Genomic DNA, 20,471 nt, shown 5'->3' with positions numbered 1-20,471 from the left:
TATGCATCTGATTAAATTGTTGTTAATTTGACCAAATCTGATATTGTTTTATCTAAATGACCGATAACGAATCCTCGCTGTGATGTCCCGTAATCAGGTAATATGAAAGAGATTAAGAGTAATCCCCTAAAGTGGAAGGTTATCTGCCCTCACAATCCTGGCAGTTAATCGTAGTCGCTGAGGATTATTTATCAAAATCATTGCGTCGGTCGTTGGAGAAAATAACTGCAATTCGATCATCACTGATATGTGTTATTAAAGAGTAAATATAAAAAGAAAACGATGGTCAGTGTATTAGAAAGGTTTTAAAATAAGTCATTGTTCGTCGGAAACGCGGTAAACTTGAAAGTAATCATAGCAGTAATGGTACTACTCGTAGTAATTTTGTTATCTAGTGTCTTTTAAAGTGATAGTTGATCATGACTTGCGACATAGTTGAGTAATATACGAATAAATGAGAAATGCTTTGTTACAGGTGCAGATTTTAAAACCAGCTGTTCCCAATCAGTCGCGTCATCTGGATGTGAATACGCTCATTATCAATTTCAATATGCAGATGATGTAAACTAAGTTGGACGCCAAGTAAACCAGAAATGTGATCCAGAGGACGATCATCGTTCTTTCGTGCTGAGGGTTCAATTGGGAAACCGGGACGTTCAGCGCTGGGTAAGTCATTCTCTGCTCCATTCGTTTGTATCGCCGCCACTGGTGCGTGACGAGGATGTTGACCCAGGTGATGAGGGACAAACTTCGTTCGAACTGGTACTATTTGATGTCACTGTTGTTTCAATCGTGTCTGTTATCGCGATCGACGAGTAAATTCTCATCGTCACCGCGTTATGTGGTGCTAAATATCTCATCACAGCTAAGATCCATCTCTGCAATATTTTTCCTCGTGGTACTAAATACATAAAGGAAACGAGTTTTTCGCTACCGAAATCCAATTTTTTTATGGTTTTGAATATTCAATGGTCAATTTTTAAAAATACAAAACTTACTTCAGTGAACCACATCGATATCCGAATTTCAATTTTCACTTGTGTGTATTCGTTCCACTGGTAAACGCCACTAGTGCTTGTGCTCGACGATGTTGATTCCAGAGATGCACAAGTCCCGTCTGAACTGGTACTATTCGTTGATGAATTCTCCGCGGTAACCATCTGCGTATTGGCGATTGACAAGGAAATTCGCATCGTGTATGCGGCTGTCATTCCCAAACACGACATCACTGCTAGTATCTTTTTTTTTACATTAGGAATAGATTGAAATGTGCGGCATGATGAAAGAACTGCGCTGGACGATTACTTATTTACATTTGCAGATATGTATACAGGGGTTTGAAAGATATTAGCGTAATCCTGAGCGTCATTTTAATTTCTGATAACCTATTTGACATTGTTTTCATGCTTTACATACTAACCAACAGATCACCTGCTATATGATTACTTCCATTTTAAGTCGCATATCCCATAAAATAAGCATGGAGATTTTTGTTTCTTGAAATTGTAATTGTTTTACGAAAGCGATCTATTGGACTGTGATGGGAAAACAAAAACATTCTCATCACATTTCTCGATACATAGGTATACACGAAGATATAAATGAAAAACAATTTAATTAAGAGAGGATCACGAGCCTAGAAAATCGTGAAACTTGCCTAAGCTATTCACTTGATGACATCTTCTCTTCATATTTGCGTTTTTCACTTCCAACCTCTTTCTGCTCCCGATCAATGGATTCCAAGTCATTCCAGGGCTGGACCTCACCGTCACCCCAGATGTCAAAGATCGTAGTTGTGGTAAAGAACAACGCGAATGTAATCCAGAAGACGATTCTCCACTCCGAGAGAAACTGATTTGGAGTTAAAACGCCGACTGCGTAGGGAGCGGCGATACTGGCAAGGGACGTTATCGTGTTCGTAATGCCCATCAGGGTTTCCGCGTGGTTCGGGCTCAGGTCAACGTTGTTCACCATCACCCCGGGAAACAAGTTGCCCATCACTCCCATTCCAAATATGAAGAGAACCACGACCACCGTCCGATTGCATCCGGCGTATGAAGCGGCGATCAGGAAGAACGCCGTTCCGAGTCCACCTATGCTTGTGAAGGTTTTGCGCGCGTTCCTTCTCGATATCTTTTTCCCCGTTATAAGCCAATCCGCAAGCCAGGACGAGGCGTTGCTCACTACCCACTTGGCCATGAAGGGCAACGCTGAAAGCAGCCCGTTAGACTGAACCGAGAACTTCAGAACGCTGCTCATGTACTTTGGCAGGTTCGTTATCATTACATAGGAGCCCCAGTCGTGACTCAGGCTTGCCGCTATCAATGCCCAGAAGGGTGGAGAGGAGAGTATACATCGCCATGGAATTGGCTGTTTCCTTCCGCGCTTTACTGTGGCAAAAAAATTGGAAATAAAAAAATTTTGTCATTAAATCACTACACATCTCTTTAAATCAATCAAGTCTAATTGAATATCTACTTGAATTTACTTTAAACTGTATAAATTGGCCAATCCCCTTAAGCTGTTCATTCGTGTGAAAATTGATATTACAGGCCTTTTGAGGTCGCTGGTTACGTACTCCACTAAAAATTTGAAAATTTAAATTGTCTGATAAAATATGGTGGACTAAAATGCAAAACTGATTACTCGCGATACGCCATGAGAAATTAAGTATTTTTAAGCCACCATACTTAACCCACTATTTCGAGTTTCTTCATTTTAACGTTGAGTTTGCATTCTGGGACGCACAAAACCTCTGAGAACCAGATTTCATCTCAATCATTTCACGTTTTGAATGAGCGTTCGCGATATTGGATCCGCCATTTTGAATTTCTAAATTTTAATAGTAGATTCGTAATCAGCGACCAGAGTACCAAATTTTGTGAAAATCGTCAGAGCCAATCAGAAAATAATCGATGTGCTCAATATGTCGTCAATGTCGTTCTAGTGGTTGAAGACCATTTATCAAATTCAAACGAAGTTATGCGAATATGCTTGAAGTCACTTTAGATTATTTGAGTTCACGAAGCCACTTGCATTCATGCCGATGATATGTTTTAATAAGTAGTTTACCAGTGTTCACCTCGTTTATGGTTTCCTCGAGGTATTTTTTCTCTTCATCGGTTATGAACGGATGCATCTCGGGCCGGCTGTAACAGAGGAGTGTCCAGGCACAGAACCACAGCACAGAGAAGCCTCCGAAAAAGTAGAACACGATCGGCCAACCTATCGAGGAGTTTTCTATCAGCACTCCAGACAGCGCGTTTGCCACTATTGTACCCAGCATCGCTCCAGACATTATCAAGTTGCCAATCTTTGATCGCTCGTTCGGCGGTGCCCAATGACCTGTAAGAAAACTGAACGAAGGGTAGATGGCTCCACCACTCAGTCCCATAAGGATACGGAGGACTATCAAACCCTTTGCGCCGTATGCTTCAACAACCGTCGGCGTCAACAGGGTCAACACTCCGGCCAAGAGAAGGCCAATACCGAGAGGGTACTTGCCTCCAAATTTAGCCACTGTTATTCCACCTGGTATTTGAGCTACCATGTAGCCCCAGAAAAAGCTGGACAGAATGAGTCCCTGGAATGAGATTTTTTCAAGTGAACTCTTAAAATCTCATAAAATATTTTATCGTAAGAAGTAATTGTACCCATGAAAGTCTCAGGAATTCCACAAGTTTTGCGATATGTTTTTAGTCAGTATACTTGAGATCCTATAATTATACACCATGAAATACGAGGTTCTATTTCATATTTCGTTATCGGTAATGAGACTAGATAAAATTCATTTTCTCCAACCTGTGTATATTCGCTCCATTCGTAAGTGCCACCGGTAGTTGAGTTGGACGAGGTTGATTCGAATGCTGGACAAGTATCGTCTGAGCTTGTATCGTTCGATGAATCTGACTTGGCAACCATCTCGGTGATAGCAACCGACAAGCAGCTTCTCATCATAAAGGCATTCATGGCAGCCAAACATCCCATAAACGCTAATATCCATCGCTGCTGTAACTTTCCGCCTAAAAATAAGCCATACGTAACTTACTGACTTTCGATTAGTGCCGGGCATGGCCGACGACCGTTCAACTCACAGCAAATTTTCCAACCGACTAACATTCTTGCAGTTGTCCCGACGAATCAGTCAATTGCCGAATGTAAATTCACTCACTTTTTAAACGTTATATTAGGTAATGCAAATGTCAGAGACCTCTGTTGTGGGCATCCAGACAGGTAAAACGTACAGAGACCAAAGACTCGGTGTGATTAAAGAGTCTTACTATCTGGGAATTGTAAATTTGACTTATATATTATCAGCCACGTGCTTCTGATCGAGATATTAACTATTAGAATGCGAAGAACTTATTCAATTGTCAACGGTTCACATATCTTGATAAAGCTTCTCGTAAATTTAACGTGTTAGGAACCCATTTTTTTCCTGGTTATTTTTTCTACAGTAAAACACATGACGAAAATACACCCCCAGATAACTGACGATATTCCCTTCCCCAAGAGGGTGTGATGCAATACTTGACTGATGCCTTAAAATGTAGAGTAAAGTTACGAGTCTTAAGTCGAGTCATTTCTTTTGCAAATTGCGTACAGACAAATTCTGTTGTACTGTATCGCGCTGTAGATTTTACCTTGCAATTTTCCCGCTAGTATCACGGATAATCACGTGACAGGATTCGGCGTGGCATTTGCGTTATTACGTTGGTGAATTTCGGATGCGGTTGCGAATACGATTCGATAGGTTATCATAAATGATTAGTGATCATGCTTTGTTAGCGTGGAGTCACTAGTAGGATTACGGAATAGCCGGAAAAAACCGGTGATAAGGACCGCGTATGTTTTACGAAATTGCGATTATGATTGCGTTTGATTTCGTACGGTTTTTGATTTTGGTTGCGTTTGCTGGGATATGATTGGGGATTTTGTTATTGCTGAGTGATGAATATGGTGTCGATGATTATGCTTCGTCTTACGGAATTGCAACTGTGTCGAGAAAAAGTTGCACAATTGGGAGAATTACGGTCAGGTTTGAGAATTACGAATTAGGATTGAGATCAGGTTAATTATGAATCGCGATGTTTCCTTCGACGATTACGTTGCGTTGGCCACTTTTAATTTAATTGAGGATTAGCTGCGTGTTTGATTCGATGCAGGTAACGATTGCGCTGAGTGAAGAATATCAAGCCACGTCTAACATTAAATATATTTAGAGTAATCATCATCTTATGAATTCAATGAAGAAAAATTAACTAACTACGAAAAACTGCTGACAACGAATGTATTTTAATACATTGAAAAATTAAATACAATTCGGGACAGTTGCGTGTCACACATAAACGAGGAATTTTCAAAAAAAATATCGTTGGATAATGAAAAGATATTCGATTCTAGGAAAGATTTTTATCATTGATTGGTGTAAGCTCTTTGGCGACGAAGCTTCTCGTAAATGTAACGTATTAGGAACCTATTTTTTTTCCTAGTCACTTTTCTACAGTAACACACACACGATGAAAATACTTGACTATTAATTTTTTCAAATACCACAATCTTACTTTCCTCTCCTAATAAATTTTCGAGGACAAGTGTACTCTGGTATCTCTTATTCCCACCTGTGATTCTTACATTTGGTATTACATTGACAGACAATGACCTTACCTCACGAGGTGTAACCCGGTCTCCTAAATATTCAGCGAGGAGCTCTTGTAACGGCAAACACGCTTACTTCGCAATTTTAGACCTCGATACCTGCCATAAATCTCTGTATCGTTGCATATGACCTTGGCCATCTCCCCATGCACTCTCCTCTCCCACAACTTCGCTTACTTATAACTTTTTAACTGAGGTATTTCTCAATTCATTACATATTCGACATTCGCAAATTTATTTCAATGGCATTCTGTGCAGAATCTTACCGCGTAGGTGAGACAAGAGGTTAAAATCTATAACCGTGAGACTTGGTGAAAAATGATGTCAAAAACTATTCGCAATTCAAAATTCTGAATGTGAAATTATTTTCGTTGAATGGGTGCCTCATTGATTTGATATTAAAAGGCGTAATTACAATTTAGGCTGATGACAAATGGCGATGTTTCGATAGCGTCTAATTGAATCAGGATATTTTTTTATTAATACATAACATAAAATAAGCGTTGGAAATGATAACATTTTAGTTTCTTAAACTAATTTCCTTCATTGCACTCGTTTTGCAGAAGTAATTTATTTGAAATTCACGTTAAATGATATAAAATTTTATTATCGTATTTCTTAATACACATATCTGATACATCCTGAGAGTCATATCGTTTTTAGAAAACCTTGCTCTGAATTGGTCAGAAAAAAATCAGACAGTTTTATAAAATAAGTCAACGACAGCTTGTGAAACCATCGCGAGGCTAGAGGTCTCGAGGAAATCCTTTGTCCATCCTTCCGTTTTCCGTTTTCAACCTCCTTCTGCTTTCTGTCAATGGAGTCCAGATCGTTCCAGGGCTGAACATCGCCGTCACCCCAGATATCGAAGATGAGAGTAGTGACGAAGGACAATACGAATGTGATCCATAATACGATTTGCCGCTCCAAACGGGTTTGATTTGGCGACCATCAGATATTTAAAAAAAATTTATTTTCTACAAGTACAGTAGAGTTTTGTGAATAGAATTGAAAAGAAATGGAAAAAAATGAAGAAATTGCGGGGATATGAGGCGATTAGCAAGATCCTCTTTGAAAGTCCTTAACGTTGGTGCAATGTTTTCCTGTGTGAGGCATTATCTAAAAAATGAAATAAAAAAATTGTCTTGTAAAAAGAGGTAACAGTTGAAGTGTAGCACAGGGAAAAATTTTACAAATTTTTTTTGTCAAAACGTCAGCTGGCCGTAGAACAAACTCGGATTTTTATCACCATTTTCAGCGCTAAATATTAATGAAAAATGAACGCGGCATCCAATCAAGAAAATCCTGTACCACATCCTGGGTGATATTATAAAGAATACGTTGGATAAATTTCATTAAAATCGATGGAGTAGATCTCGAAATAGTTCACCCACCAGGTTAAAAGAAGTAGTTTTCTTGTTTGCATCCGTTTTGCAGAAGCTATTTTCTCGAAATCCTTAGTAGGGATGTCCTTCTGTCATTCTCAGAATTATAGTTATCTCATACCTGAACACTGAAAATCGGCAATGTGATGGAAAAAGTCACATCGGCAGATGAATGGAAAATAAAAAAATTATTCCATATACGATCCAAGATGTCGTAAGAACTTACCCGAGCTATTGGATTCATCAACCCAAGGATATGTTTTCTTCATCCGCTTGTTCTGGGTTTGCAACCTCCGTCCGTTTTCCATCGACGTTGTCCGAATGATTCCATGACTGAACTTCACCGTCGCCCCAGATAACGAAGATTAGTGTTGCCGTGAAGAATAAGATGACTGTGATCCAGAAGACGATTCTCCACTCCGAAAGGGTATGGTTTGGTGTGAGAACACCGATAGCATAGGGAGCCGCTATTCCCGTGAGGGCTGTCATTGTCTTCATAATACCCATCAACGTTCCTGCATAGTTCGGGCTCAAGTCAACAATGTTTACTATGGATCCAGGGTAGCAGTTGCCCATCACTCCCATGCCCAAGACAAAGAGTGTGACGACTAGCTCCCTGTTGCATCCGGCGTACGACGCACCAATTAAAAAAAAAGCCATTCCGGGTCCGCCAATTGTGACAAAGATCTTGCGCGTGTTTGTCCTCGATAGCTTGCCCGCCTTTATCAACCAGTCCGCAAGCCAGGAAGAAGCATTTATCACTAACCACTTGGCTGCGAATGGCAGGGCAGAGAGCAGACCATTTGACTGGATGGAATATTTCAGGACGCTGCTCAAGTATTTTGGAAGGTTAGTCAACATCACGAAGCTGCCCCAGTCATGGCTTATATTGGCCATCGTTACTGCCCAGAACGGTCGGGAGGACATTATGCGTCGCCACGGAATCTGCAGATTTTCTCTTTGATTCATCCCTGTGGTAAAAATATAATGAGTTTGATATAAAGGACTCTAGAATACAGTCATTAAGTTCATTCTCCAAGAGTGAATCCGAGGAGCTTGTTATCCGGAAACACATTTCGCTCCATGAATTCAGAGAACTCACCGAATTTAAAAATGTTGAGTGAATTGAAACTATTTAACTGATTTCAATTGACGTCTTTTAGCCAATCCACATGACTTCAAGTCATATTTGTGGAAAAGTAACTTAAATTGACTTCAAGGCATTTTAGATGTTCAAAGAGGAGGTAAATTCTCTCCATTTAAATGTACCTGAATTTACTTGAAATCATGTGAACAGACGCGGACACGTCAAAAGAAGGCAAATGACGTTTTCAGAGTTGATTGGTTCAAAGTCAGTCGAGGTCATGTGATTTCATGAAGCTGTTTACACTTCAACGTTGACAATGAGACCAAAAAAAGTATTATAACCAGTGCTGTTCTGCATCGTGGTTTCCATGAGGTGTTTCTTTTCTTTCTCTGTTATAAACGGGTGATCCTCGGGTCGGCTGTAGCAGAGGACACTCCAGGCGATAAACCAAATCATCGAAAAGCCCCCGAAGAAGTAAAACACGATCGGCCAACCGATCGAGGAGTTTTCTATAAGCACTCCGGACAGTGCGTTTGAGGCTATGGTCCCCAACATCCCTCCGGAAGTCATCGTGTTGCCGATTTTTGATCGCTCATTGGGCGACGCCCAGTGCGCCGTGAGGAAGCTGAGCGAAGGTAAAACCACCCCACCGCTCACTCCCATCAGGACATGGAGGACTATCAGACCCTTGGCGTCGTAAATCTGGATCGCCGTTGGGGTCAGCAGCGTCAGCACTCCAGCCGTCAAGATACTGATTCCAAGGGGCCACTTACCTCCGAATTTAGCTACCATCATTGCACCTGGTATTTGAGCTACCGCGTAGCCCCAGGCAAAGCTGGATAGAACGATTCCCTATAATGCGTTTTTTCGTTTTTGTGAGTGTTTTAGAGATCATGTGAAAACACATAAAGTCTTATTATGTCGAACTGAACAGCTCAGATTTGATTTCATATTATATTATTATCCTAATAAATTTTTCACGCTCGATAACGATTTTTTATGCTGACCTGCATCATTTGAGACGGATATAACCGCATATCTTATCGTGTCGAAATAAACAAGACTTCGCGAAATTCATCGACCGATGAAAAACTATACTCTTCAGGGCAGCTGTACTTAAAATAATTTCCGTCTGAAATCACCAAATATTTGGGAATTTCATTCAACTTTCAGATCCATTTCTGACTGTACATCCGTTGAATATTCGATTCGAACCCAACTGAATGCCAGGGAAACATTATTTCAAGATTTAGGCGGAACGTCGATCAAGAACTTGACCTTCCGGGACTCGTTTGCTTAATATTTCTAATCTCAGAACTACAAAAAGTGATTGATTCCGCACCTGCATGTATTCACTCCATTCGTAAGTGCCGCCGGTACTTGATGTCGACGATGAAGTGGATTCGGATGCTGGGCAAGTGTCGTCCAAGCTCGTATCGTTCGACATTTCAGTTTTGGTGACTATCTCCGTAATCGCAACTGACAGGCAAACTCTCATCATGACGGCGTTGGCGATTGCCAGACATCCCATAACTGCCAATATCCATCGTTGCGATATTCTCCCACCTGTCGATATTTCATTCTTGAATTTCTGAGTGCGTTTAAAGTCAGGGTTTGGAACATGGTGATCCAATTCACAGCCAATATTTCATCTCAGTAACATTCTCACAGTTTGCTCCACGAAGAAGATGATAAACGATTTCGGACTTACTTAGCTTTGAAGGCTTGTGACGCAAATTTATCACAATTTGTTTGAGTATTAACATGAATGGATACGCCGCGGGTTAAGGATTCCGTGTCATAACTCCGTTATACGCCAGCTTAATATTAAAGTAGGAGATTCATACTATCTACAAATTAAAATACGGATAGCCTGCCGAACTGTTGACCATCTACATAAATTGATAACCCTTACTGTAGATTTATCTTATTTGGAACGTTCGGTAATTTTTATATACTATGTTCACAATATTGGGCTTGATAAATAAACTCCGATTCGAATTTATTTGAATAATTCTCCAACAAGTTTTTCCCTTTTTCTCGTGATTTGACGTGCTTCGGTATTCTTTTTGCACGTTAGTCATTCTCATATTTGCTTTCACACTGACAGATCGTGATCGTGAAAAAAGGACCAAATTTTCGGCAACAGAAACGCTCACCTTCTCGCCTGACAGTTCGACACCTGAGTTCATCCACTTCGAGATCCACTTTCTCCTTTGTTACGATTCTTATCATCTTGGTTCCGAGCACTCACTCGTGCTTCGACTACACTTTGCCACAACTCCTAACCGAATAAGCATTTCGCAACTAAGAGTATATACTCAACACTTATCGTAGAGGCAAGACGGGAATTGAATACCAAGTATATATTTTTTACTCGTATCGGTATAAAATTATCCGAGTATCCAAGTTCTATTCTATTTACAAGCAGAGTCGGTCCCAACCGGTTCTTTTTAATTTTCCATACTGGCAGTACTGAAAGGTCATGATTCGAATAATGATGCCCCAGCGTTATTCTGCCAGTTAGATAGAAAAAAAATCTGTGAACGATACTGAACGATTTCGACAATGGTTCTCTGATTTATTTTAGTTGCCAGAATAAATAATCTCACATTCATCCCAAGCAAAAAAACTTGCTTTTGCTGCGGAGCATATTACTGCTGTCGTATCACTAGGTTCACAGTGACGTGCCCAATGAATACACTGATTACTTGGACAAGCAAGTCCTCGTTATGTAAGAGTTCGCGATGCCCAAACGTCCCATAACAGCTATTACCCATCGCTGTGGTATCCTTCGGCCTGAAAATCACTCACGCATAATCGACCGATTATTTAATTGAAATCGGGGCGTCGTCCCGGGTTTAAGCTTCGGTTGAACTTAGTACTGACAAAATTTCCATAATTTTTTATTTGACTGAAAAGCGTGTTGGATCTTGAGCTATTGTACAAATGCTGCTTATACTTACTCATTTTTTCCTTCTTGTTTTTAAAACTAGCTAATCCAGATTCGCTTATATCATAAAATGACGAACCTTTAATGATAGCATATGAAATGCTGAAATAGTTCAGATAATTATTTTTCGATTGGTGGAGAAGGGGATATAATTTGGCGAAAATTCTGAATAAATGACAAAATCATACGTCTATATATAATTATATAATGTACATATTCGTAAAAATAATACTTTATACCTAGGAATATACATAGTTAATATAAAAAGTGGAATAAAATTGTAATACTGTTCGATGATCGGTAAAAACTGCGCGGATTAGATTCCAAATGTAAAAAATATTGCGATTTAATTGCAAAATCTAGGTTTCGATATACCGTGTAGAAATATTCTTACATTTCGCTTTGCGAAAGCTATGAAATTTTCCAGTGGATGAAAAATTTATTTCAGAATTGCGTAATCCATCAGAAACAATCGGAAATTCATAGTGAGTTTATTTGTGATATAAGTATAATTTTTCGCCACAATAAATCAATTTTTTATTTTTTTTTTGGGGAAAATCATATTGATTGTAGATTATTTACATGCAGAAGAAATGCCATTCTCCAGAGAATTGATTCAGAGTAGATTCATCTGACGAATACGCGGGTACGTACATGTGGCTTGTAAATCACAGTATCAACTTTAACAAATTGGAATCTTATATAAGTCAGACCGGAGGTAATAGCGTCGATAATAATAGATTTTTTTATTCCATCAAAATGGAAAATCATCAAAACTATTGGCGGTCAGTAATAAACTTCCTTCATTTCGACTATATTCTTTGCCGTAAAATTGGCTATGTAACAAAAAAAATTATAATCGCTAAAAGATAGTGAACTCACGAAACATAGTGTTTAAAATAGCTGAAAATATGATGCATCTACGACTAAGGAACCAAATGTAAATGAATTTTAAAATGCCAGTAGAAAAATCAACTGAAACACGACCATTCTAAAGCTGTCGAAGATTCTTTCAACTTGTACTTATTCTTTATACTTGTAATTCTGCATTGTGATTTTTGTACCAGCTTTTTTCCCCGGCAGAGAATTTAAACGCCCAGTTTATAGGCATTTTGATCACGTTTTAGAACCTTTGCCATGGCTACATCAACTAAACACGATCAGTAAATGAACACATCACCATTCCAGGGAAAGTAAGCACTGGTTAATAGCGTCGTTTCTATCCGGACTGAAGACGTGTTCATTCATTGCCGCATGTATTCACCCGATCTGAAGTACGGTCAATTTGAAATAAAAAAATTTGTTTCAGTGAGGCCGTAAGGAGCACAGCTTGAAGACCCGCAGCTAAGCCGGATGTACCTTTTGGACGGGTCTTCCTGAAAGCGGTATGTCAGAGTTCTGTTTCCGCCTTTGAGCTTCCTCCTTGTTGGTTTTCTCATCGAGTCCCGGGTCGTTCCAGTCCTGGACCTCCCCATCGGCCCAGAGATCGTAGATGAGAACGGATATCAAGTAGACGGCGAATGTGATCCAGAATACGGTTCTCCATTCGCTTAGCGTCTGATTCGGAGTGAGAACGCCGACAGCGTAGGGCGCGGCAATACCGGCAATGGCGACAATCGTTGTTGTCATTGCGGTCAGGGAACCCGAGTAGTTGGGACTGAGGTCAAGACCGTTGACCATGGTGCTCGGGTAGATGAAGCCCATCAGACCCATGCCGAGGGTGAAGAGGATGACGACGATGGTGCGATCACACCCGGCGTAGGAAGCGCCTACGAGGAAACCAGCCGGTCCAGCGGCGGCGATCGTAGCGCAGACCTTGCGCAAGTTCGTCCTTGAAATCTTGTCCTTTTTTATCATCCAATCGGCGATCCAGGACGAGCCGATTCCACCGAGCCACATCGCGAGCAGAGGAAGAGCGGACAGGAAGCCATTCGTCTGTATCGAGAACTTGAGGACGCTGCTCATGTACTTCGGAAGGTCGGTCACCATCGTTTGAAACCCGAAATTCTCGCCGACCTTGCCGATCATCAACGCCCACATTGGTGCCGAGGTGAGGATCCGGCGCCACGGTGTCGCCGCGGTCTGTTTGTGGGTGTGCTCGCTCATCCTTTCGCGGAGGAACTCTTTCTCTTGGTCACTTATGAAGGGGTGAGTGTCCGGATAGCTGTAGCAGAGTACAACCCAGACCGGGAACCAGAGCGCGCCAATGCCTCCGAAGAAATAGAAGACCACAGGCCAGCCTATCGAAAAGTTGTGGATCAGGACCCCGGAGAGCGATGTTCCCAGCACCGTTCCAACCTGCATTCCTGACATCACCACCGTGCTGATCTTTGACCTCTCTTCCGGCGGCGCCCATTGAGCTACGAGCGAGTTCGCTGCCGGGAACGTCGTTCCTTCACCCAGACCCATTAGTACGCGAAGAACTATCAGCCCAGTCGCGTCGAAGGTTTCAACCACCAGCGGTGTCAGCATAGTGAAAATCGCCGTTGATAGAATACCGATACCCAGAGTGTACTTCCCTCCAAACTTGTCTGCTAGTATTCCGCCAGGTATTTGAGTGATTATGTAGCCCCAGAAGAAACTCGACAGTATGATACCCTGGAACGTAATTTACCGTCATTATGAAGTTCTTTGTCATTAATATCGTTTGAAAGGACGAAAGCACCCATTTTGCTCCCGCTTTCTAATGATCCATTAGTCATCATGGATAAAAGACATATAAGAACTCTCGTACGTTGTAAAACGAATAAGGTTGCTGCGTCGATCAACATTATTTTAGAATCAGTCCTGTTTCAGACTTTAAACTGAAAACACGTATCGCTATTGAACGCATTTTTACCACCGTTTAATTTTATTTTCTTTACTTACCGCTGACGTCAAACAGCGACTTCGACGTCGCTGATTCGCTGTCGCGTTGATTGACACGCCATCACCACGGAATACAAATTGTTTGAAACGAATGATCTCATCAACTTGGTTAGGATTGTAAAACTTGTCAGATTTTTATCTCATCGCGAAGTGTTCAACATTCTCACCGAGACACACTTTTGACTGGAAACGTCCATCGAATAATTCCTTAATCGAGGGATGAAACCAATACTGTAATCGGGAATCTTACCTGTGTGTATTCATCCCAATCGTAAGTCCCATCTCCATTTGAGCTCGAGTGCACCGTTCCCTCTGGTGCTGGACAAGTGTCGTCTAAAATGGTGAAATTCGACGATGTCTTTACCCTGGAAACCATCTTGGTTATGGCCAGATTCAGGCAAATTCGCATTGAGAATGCGTTGGATACCGCCAGGCATCCCATGACCGCGAACACCCATCGCTGTGGCACGTTGGCAACTGGTAACAGAAACGGAACTTCGATTAATCTCCCTGAATTTGTTGGGATGATGATGTAATTTGATGAGCGAAACATATCGGACGGATATTGTTCAACGAATTTATTCTCGAAACTGTTCAATGTCAAATGAGTACCAATAAGACGTAGTGATCTCTTCCAAAAACTATGCAGATCATTTCCATTAGTTAGCAAAGGTCATCTTTCGTCTGCAGGGCAGGCGTTGTATTGGGGTCATCAACCCAAAGCTAAAAGTAGGAAGGCGACTCTGCTTACACAGAGTTCGCGGACAAATTCCAATAATCAATTTTCGTTAGTAACACGATAAAAAATAAAAAAAAATAAAAATCGAAAAAAAGGGTAATATGGTAAAAGCTAGTGGGTATAGTTTCTCACGATCCTACAGGAAGAGGTATTGAATTTTATAACAGTGACATACAGACAAATGAATACGAATGCACGTTATCTCTATATTTGGTCTATGAATATGTTGGTAACTAATCTAAAACAAAAACGAAATATTGCGAGAGAAACATGTGCGGCAATAGAAAAATCCTGCTCTCATCTGCTGGTGGACTAATTTCTGCTGACATTAACACTTGTATTAAAAATCACTGGGCTAAAATATTGTATTAGAGTTACGTAAACTATTTAGATCGAAAATTATAAGAAAAACTACGACGTCCATATACATCTGGCAGCGAAAGCGCGTCCGTAATCTACAATGCAGTTCGGGTGATTGGTGGCGGTCAGTGATAGACACTAAACGTTGATTACTTTATTGTAAATAGTGCGTTGTCACCTCGTCTTCTCTTTGACCCTCCTGACCTTAATCCTGAACCTGCTAAACTGATACTTCCTTATATATTTGTGAATTTTTTTTCTTCAAGAAGCTCAAAAAAGATTAGAAGCAATGCCCGATCCACTTTGGGTTTGAGCTTGAAAATTTTTACGGTCAACACTAGAGATCTTTCAGAATTTTTTCAGATTTTTAAATTACGGAACAAGACGTGTCGGGTTTCAAGTAATAAGTGAACAGAAATCGATTCCAAAAAAAAAAAAAATAAATAAAAAAGTCAGGAAAAATTCATGGTAAAGTTTCAGAGCTGGTAGAATCGCATAGCATTTTTTTTTTCTCATTTTATCGCCTAATCATGTATAATAATCGTTACACGCGTTTGCATTGAATTTTGGAGACCAAGACGGGACTAAAATGTTCGCAATCTGATTTGAGGAAATATATAATATACATGTCTGATTATACGATACTGAATCGGTGTGAACGCACATGAAACCGGTTACTTGAAAGCTTAATATCCAAGTCCTAATTTCATCCTTGAAGCCTTGTTTCAAAAATGAAAAAGACAAGGAAAGAAGAAACATTGCGCAGCGTACGATATTCAACGCGATTTATCACCGTCGCGATGTCGAATTCTCGCCGTATGATTTCCCCCGTAAATGCCACATGTCAATTTCGCAAGCATAGGTATACAACACAGCCAAGTGCCAGTTAACTGCCTCATAACTTACCTAACTTCAAGGCCAATGTCACATTTTATCCAGTTACCCGCCTCCTAACGATCATCTTTATCATCGAACAGTTGCGTTCAGTTTCAGGACCCTTAACCTCGATCGTGATTTACAGTTCTTTTGACTCGCTGTCAGTCTTGACCGAATTTATAGAAAAAGAAGAGAGAACAAAAAAAAAAAAAAAAAAGCAGACATAACGGTTCGTCGCTTTCTCTTAGTTTCGCCATTCGTCAATGTAGTCTCGTTGCGAAATAACCTCATAAATCATAGCATATCACGAAGTAGAGAAAGGTTGTGGATTAACATCATACATACATAAACGCTTCGTCGCATTGGAGTCGAATTTGAGAAAAGAATAAAAGGAGTTGAATTCCATCACGTTAATGTAAATTAAATTATCGAGATGGAGAGGTTTTTGTTTTTTTTTTAAATTTTTTTCGCACAGTTTGTAATTCACACGCGAACGCGATTAACCCTCATCAACTCTCGTGAAGTAGGAATGTCTGACTAGCGAGTTGAAAGTTTTTGTCACTCATGGTAATGGTAATGATAATGATGATGATGATGATGATGGTGGTTTGTGACAGAGAATCATTATATTATATAGATTATAATAGATTACATACGAGGTCGAGAATTCTTATTCATCAGAGAATCATTATCGCCAAACCTACTCAATCCATGTGAGTCATTCCAGTGTAAACGTATGCACGACTTGTTGTTACGTCGAATTTACAATCAGTGCGCTTCCTTGAGCATCCGAGCCCATATATATCAGTCACGTTATCCGCTACTTAGCACCAAGCATTCCGCTTTACTAACAACACTAAATCATTCTTAGGGATTGTTCTCTTCTCTTCTCTTTTCTTTTCTTTTATTTATTTGGAAGTAATAGTGGGTCAGAGACAAAGTCGAGGCCCATCCGTTTATCCGTCCTTCGACATATTTATATACATAGGTTATACAATGTTCTTAACGTTGATACGAAAATTTCACTACTCCACTGAAATTGCAAGCACAATGACGGGCAATAAAATAAAAACTAGTCGACCGGAAGTTTAATGACTTATCAGAACGAGCAGATGATGCCTTTTAATTGGTGCAGGAAAATTCTTTCGTCCGGGATGTACAACTTTGGATGTGCAACACGTGTGATAGTTTATCTCTTCGTAATGTGTCTGCATTTAATGATATAATACAGATTTGTTTGTATAAAACACACGCGTGATGGAATTAATCACAAGATAATATTTTAGTAATATGTATAACAACAGAGTGATTTTGAATCAGAGGTTGAACGGGGAAAGGCATTCCTAACAATAAGATTCATTCGACAAATTGTACAAAGGAAAAACAGTCACGTCGTGGAAAGAACAAAGAGAAAAAACAAAGAACAGTCATTTGCACGGAGTGCCGATCGGTAAATTTTAACATTTTCTACGCAACAAAAATGAACGAGGTTGTAGTTGAGGTTTTTTATAAATTTTCGATGGGTCTCTTTTGCACGAAATTTCAATATTTTCACTCGATGAACAGTGAATTGTTGTAATTAAAATATTACGAGAATAATATCGAATAATGTTGAAGCTTCATTAAGATATTTCGATCACATTCCCATTGACTGAAGTTGTGTTTCAAAATCATTAAACGACTAGAAAATAATTTTCGTTGTATTAGAATTGAAATAATTCGAAAGGATTTGAGTCTAATTCGAGAATTAGTCAGAATCTGAACTTATTCGACAAGAATAGAATATCCTATCTCATTGGTTGGAAAATAAATGAAACATTCATTCGCGTTAATGTTTCATCGCTTATTGCGGTTCAGATTCAATTCCAAGTACGAACATATTTTACGTCCTGTATTTGCAGTCTACAATAAACGGCTTTAAGTGTTCATACCGAGCACGAGACTTGCGTTCAACAGATATTCAAATCAGTTCTAAGAATGCCAACAAGATTAAATGAAGAATGTGAATGCATACCTTTGTAACTGTATGATTGTTAGTAAGCATTTTTAGAACTGATGTTAATCTGCGGTGAACTCGAGTCTGACACAAATATAATTCAGATATGAATCAATGATAAAAAGATGAGTTAAAAAATGAATCATCAATCAAACATTTTTTTCTTCAATTAACTTTTCATTATTTTCAAATGTTTAATTTCAAAGTGTAACGCGTTTTCAAACGTCTTTCAATCGGTATTAAAATTTTGGAATAATCCTAAATTCGTACATAGTGCGATCGGTATAAAAAGCTTTTGTCTACGAAACACAAAGATGACTAGAAAAAAGTGTAACGCGACTTCCTGACGGAATGGATGTCTGTTATATAGTAATTGCCGACTGGCAGCGTTAGGTAACCTTAATTACGCCGTTTCGCCTTCCGCCTTCATGACCTAGTACGTAGAAAAAATTTGTATGGAAGGCAACGCACGAATAATATTTCACCAGTCAACTTGTCTTTACACGAATGAAATTAAACAAATGGTGGTATATTAATTCATTGCTACGAACGAATGGTTACGTTGATAAATCTTTGCAAAGAAGAAAAGAAAAATCGGTACCTGCGTAAGTATAAAAATGAGAATATTAAACATTGAACTTTAATTGGAGGCAAAAAATGCAAAATAACTCGTTGGTTTGCACAGACGAGGAAAAAAAAAAAAAAAACTAGTAAATAAAAATTGCGGTCAAACGAACGATCGACACAAAGGACAAAATGAAAGAAGAGTTACTTGAGAAGGTCGAGCGAGTTGTAGAACGAATTTTTTCAACATAAAAAGTTTTATGCAAGTCGTAAAAATCTTTACCGCAAGTACTTTGCTTGTACAATGCGACTTGAGCGTGTTTAATCCACGTGGCATTGATAACACATTGTTTTAAGGTGATAAAAATTGTATTACTATAATCACGGTTAGTTTATTTAAATTTTACTGTTTCAAAAATTTAATCAATAAAATTCTGTTTGCCTATTCAATTATGTCTACTGTACTCGATCGTAAAAATATCGTTTATCAGATGCCAAAACGTAACTTCATCAAAAAAAAAAAAAAAAAAGATAAAAGTTATTTTCATCATTAAACCAACGTGAGTCAAGAAGAAGATGAAGTAGTTTTACTTGTTTCAAGAACAGTATTAACTTCAGCGAAATGTTAATAATAATTCGAGTCAAATGAAACAATAAAGCTTTAACAGCTTCTTGGAACACGATATACCTGATTTTAAACGTATACAATTCGTTGAGCGTCGAAAGTATAGCTTAAAAGATACATTTATACACTTGCAAATAACCTGTAATTAAGCTTGGCAAATCTGCCTGCACGAGCAATAATAATTTCTGTAACAAGTGTTTAAATTTACTCACTCGTCGAAACATTGATTAGCACGATTGTACGGATACTGTTTACTTTTTTTTGACTTTCACCTTAAGAAATTACATTTAATCCTCGTGCGTTTCAACATCTACCGTTGTTATTATTATTTTTATTATTATTAATATACGTCTCGTAATTTTTTAATATATCGGAAGTATTTTAATAAATTCGAGATGAAATCAACATAGTTTATCGGGTCTTGATGTAATTACAAATTTGTAGTGACGGTAAGGAATTCAATTGCCGGTAGACGAAATAAAGATTGTTAAAATTTGCATGAACGATGACGAAAATGACAATTGAGATTCTTGAAATTAGTTTGAAATGGCGAAAAAATGCAGTTCAAGTTCAACGAACGTAAAGTTGTCAAACAGAATGGAGAATACGAAGCGAAAAAAAGTTACAGGCTTCAAAATAGATGAACAATTAAATAATGGCGTAAGAAAATATTTTACTTACAATAAGTTTTCCACGTGTGAAACATCTTCGGGATATTCACGTGACTGTCAAATTATGTGTCTTAGATCGATTAAATAATCCAGCACCGCATAATTTAAATTTTACTCTAAAGGTAGAATTGAAAGTTGAAAATCATACGAATTGAATGAGAAACACGAAACATTCACCCTCGCGAGATACGAATAAGAGAAATGTAAAATTAATTCTGTCACAAAACACATGTAATTTATAAATTTTCACTCATGAAATTATGAGAATGTTTTATGTAGTAAATCGAAAAACTAAACAGAAACAAATAAATGATAACGGGGACGACTATTGATCAGCTCATCACTCGAACGCTGTTGCGATTCCGAATGAGATGTCAAACGAACTGAGACAGCCTTAAAACCTGGGTTCATACACACACGTGTATGTGCACATGTGTAGCATTATGCCGATGCCGTTCGAGTGGTACCTGAGTTATTACTCACAGCATGTACGATGTGCGTGGTTCTGTACGACGAGATGTAAAAAGTCGCAATACCGTCGCACCGGCGTTGATAGTCCAGTGAAAATAGATCCGAATTAAAAATATTGGGGATACAATGGCTGCATTGTTGCGTGGAGAAAGGCTTTCCTCGTACCCTCGGAAACTCAAATATGAAGTGATTTTTGAGCTGCTTAGCCGGGGTCTCGA

The 20,471-nt window shown here is 39.1% G+C and overlaps 4 protein-coding genes across 7 annotated transcripts in view; 1 reads left to right on the top strand and 3 right to left on the bottom strand.

Annotated features, from left to right (window-relative positions):
• Positions 1-20,471, top strand: part of LOC124308872 (endonuclease III-like protein 1) — a 38,059-nt gene that overhangs the window by 15,653 nt on the left and 1,935 nt on the right. Inside the window, exon 4 of the mRNA XM_046772027.1 lies at positions 476-666. Coding sequence (XP_046627983.1) covers positions 476-570 — 95 coding nt within the window. The 3' untranslated portion in view covers positions 571-666. The remainder of the gene's footprint in view (positions 1-475; positions 667-20,471) is intronic.
• On the bottom strand, positions 1,365-6,019 carry LOC124308868 (putative inorganic phosphate cotransporter). Its single transcript, XM_046772023.1, has 5 exons — positions 5,668-6,019; positions 4,095-4,283; positions 3,802-4,022; positions 3,073-3,583; positions 1,365-2,390 (listed from the first exon to the last, which is right to left on the bottom strand). Exons 2-5 carry the CDS (start codon positions 4,117-4,119, stop codon positions 1,663-1,665), a joined length of 1,485 nt encoding a protein of 494 aa, XP_046627979.1. The 5' UTR covers positions 4,120-4,283; positions 5,668-6,019; the 3' UTR covers positions 1,365-1,662.
• Positions 6,239-10,416, bottom strand: LOC124308863 (putative inorganic phosphate cotransporter). 3 transcript variants are annotated; one of them, XR_006909129.1, is made up of 6 exons: positions 10,290-10,416; positions 9,473-9,696; positions 8,472-8,982; positions 7,270-8,014; positions 7,053-7,171; positions 6,239-6,777 (listed from the first exon to the last, which is right to left on the bottom strand). XR_006909129.1 is itself a non-coding variant. In XM_046772017.1 (5 exons), exons 1-4 carry the CDS (start codon positions 10,363-10,365, stop codon positions 7,287-7,289), a joined length of 1,539 nt encoding a protein of 512 aa, XP_046627973.1. In that variant the 5' UTR covers positions 10,366-10,416; the 3' UTR covers positions 6,239-6,777; positions 7,270-7,286. The 3 variants fall into 3 exon arrangements, 2 of the variants coding, with proteins under 2 accessions (XP_046627973.1, XP_046627974.1); XM_046772017.1 differs by lacking the exon at positions 7,053-7,171; XM_046772018.1 differs by lacking the exons at positions 7,053-7,171; positions 10,290-10,416 and adding an exon at positions 9,842-9,941.
• On the bottom strand, positions 11,508-20,170 carry LOC124308865 (putative inorganic phosphate cotransporter). Of its 2 annotated transcripts, none has more exons than XM_046772020.1 (3): positions 19,793-20,170; positions 14,202-14,428; positions 11,508-13,681 (listed from the first exon to the last, which is right to left on the bottom strand). In XM_046772020.1, exons 1-3 carry the CDS (start codon positions 19,815-19,817, stop codon positions 12,428-12,430), a joined length of 1,506 nt encoding a protein of 501 aa, XP_046627976.1. In that variant the 5' UTR covers positions 19,818-20,170; the 3' UTR covers positions 11,508-12,427. The 2 variants fall into 2 exon arrangements, with proteins under 2 accessions (XP_046627976.1, XP_046627977.1); XM_046772021.1 differs by lacking the exon at positions 19,793-20,170 and adding an exon at positions 14,564-14,878.

Source organism: Neodiprion virginianus, chromosome 7 (assembly GCF_021901495.1).
Source record: "Neodiprion virginianus isolate iyNeoVirg1 chromosome 7, iyNeoVirg1.1, whole genome shotgun sequence".
In the NCBI taxonomy this organism is placed as follows: Eukaryota; Metazoa; Arthropoda; class Insecta; order Hymenoptera; family Diprionidae; genus Neodiprion; species Neodiprion virginianus.
The sequence above is the reverse complement of the archived record's forward strand: the minus strand, read 5'-3'. Positions and strand labels throughout refer to the sequence as shown.

Bases quoted from the DNA above. Each gene is read 5' to 3' on its own strand.
- LOC124308863 (XM_046772017.1), bottom strand. From the start codon at position 10,365: ATGATAAGAATCGTAACAAAGGAGAAAGTGGATCTCGAAGTGGATGAA. The intron at 9,697-10,289 runs GTGAGCGTTTCT...AAATATCGACAG, and splicing joins TCGAACTGTCAGGCGAGAAG to GTGGGAGAATATCGCAACGA. The intron at 8,015-8,471 runs GTTATAATACTT...TTTTTACCACAG, and splicing joins CACGATGCAGAACAGCACTG to GGATGAATCAAAGAGAAAAT.
- LOC124308865 (XM_046772020.1), bottom strand. From the start codon at position 19,817: ATGTTTCACACGTGGAAAACTTATT. The intron at 14,429-19,792 runs GTAAGTAAAATA...TTCTGTTACCAG, and splicing joins TCACACGTGGAAAACTTATT to TTGCCAACGTGCCACAGCGA. The intron at 13,682-14,201 runs GTAAGATTCCCG...ATTACGTTCCAG, and splicing joins ATTGGGATGAATACACACAG to GGTATCATACTGTCGAGTTT.
- LOC124308868 (XM_046772023.1), bottom strand. From the start codon at position 4,119: ATGTTAGTCGGTTGGAAAATTTGCT. The intron at 4,023-4,094 runs GTGAGTTGAACG...GCTTATTTTTAG, and splicing joins AGTCGGTTGGAAAATTTGCT to GCGGAAAGTTACAGCAGCGA. The intron at 2,391-3,072 runs GTAAACTACTTA...TTTTTGCCACAG, and splicing joins CATAAACGAGGTGAACACTG to TAAAGCGCGGAAGGAAACAG.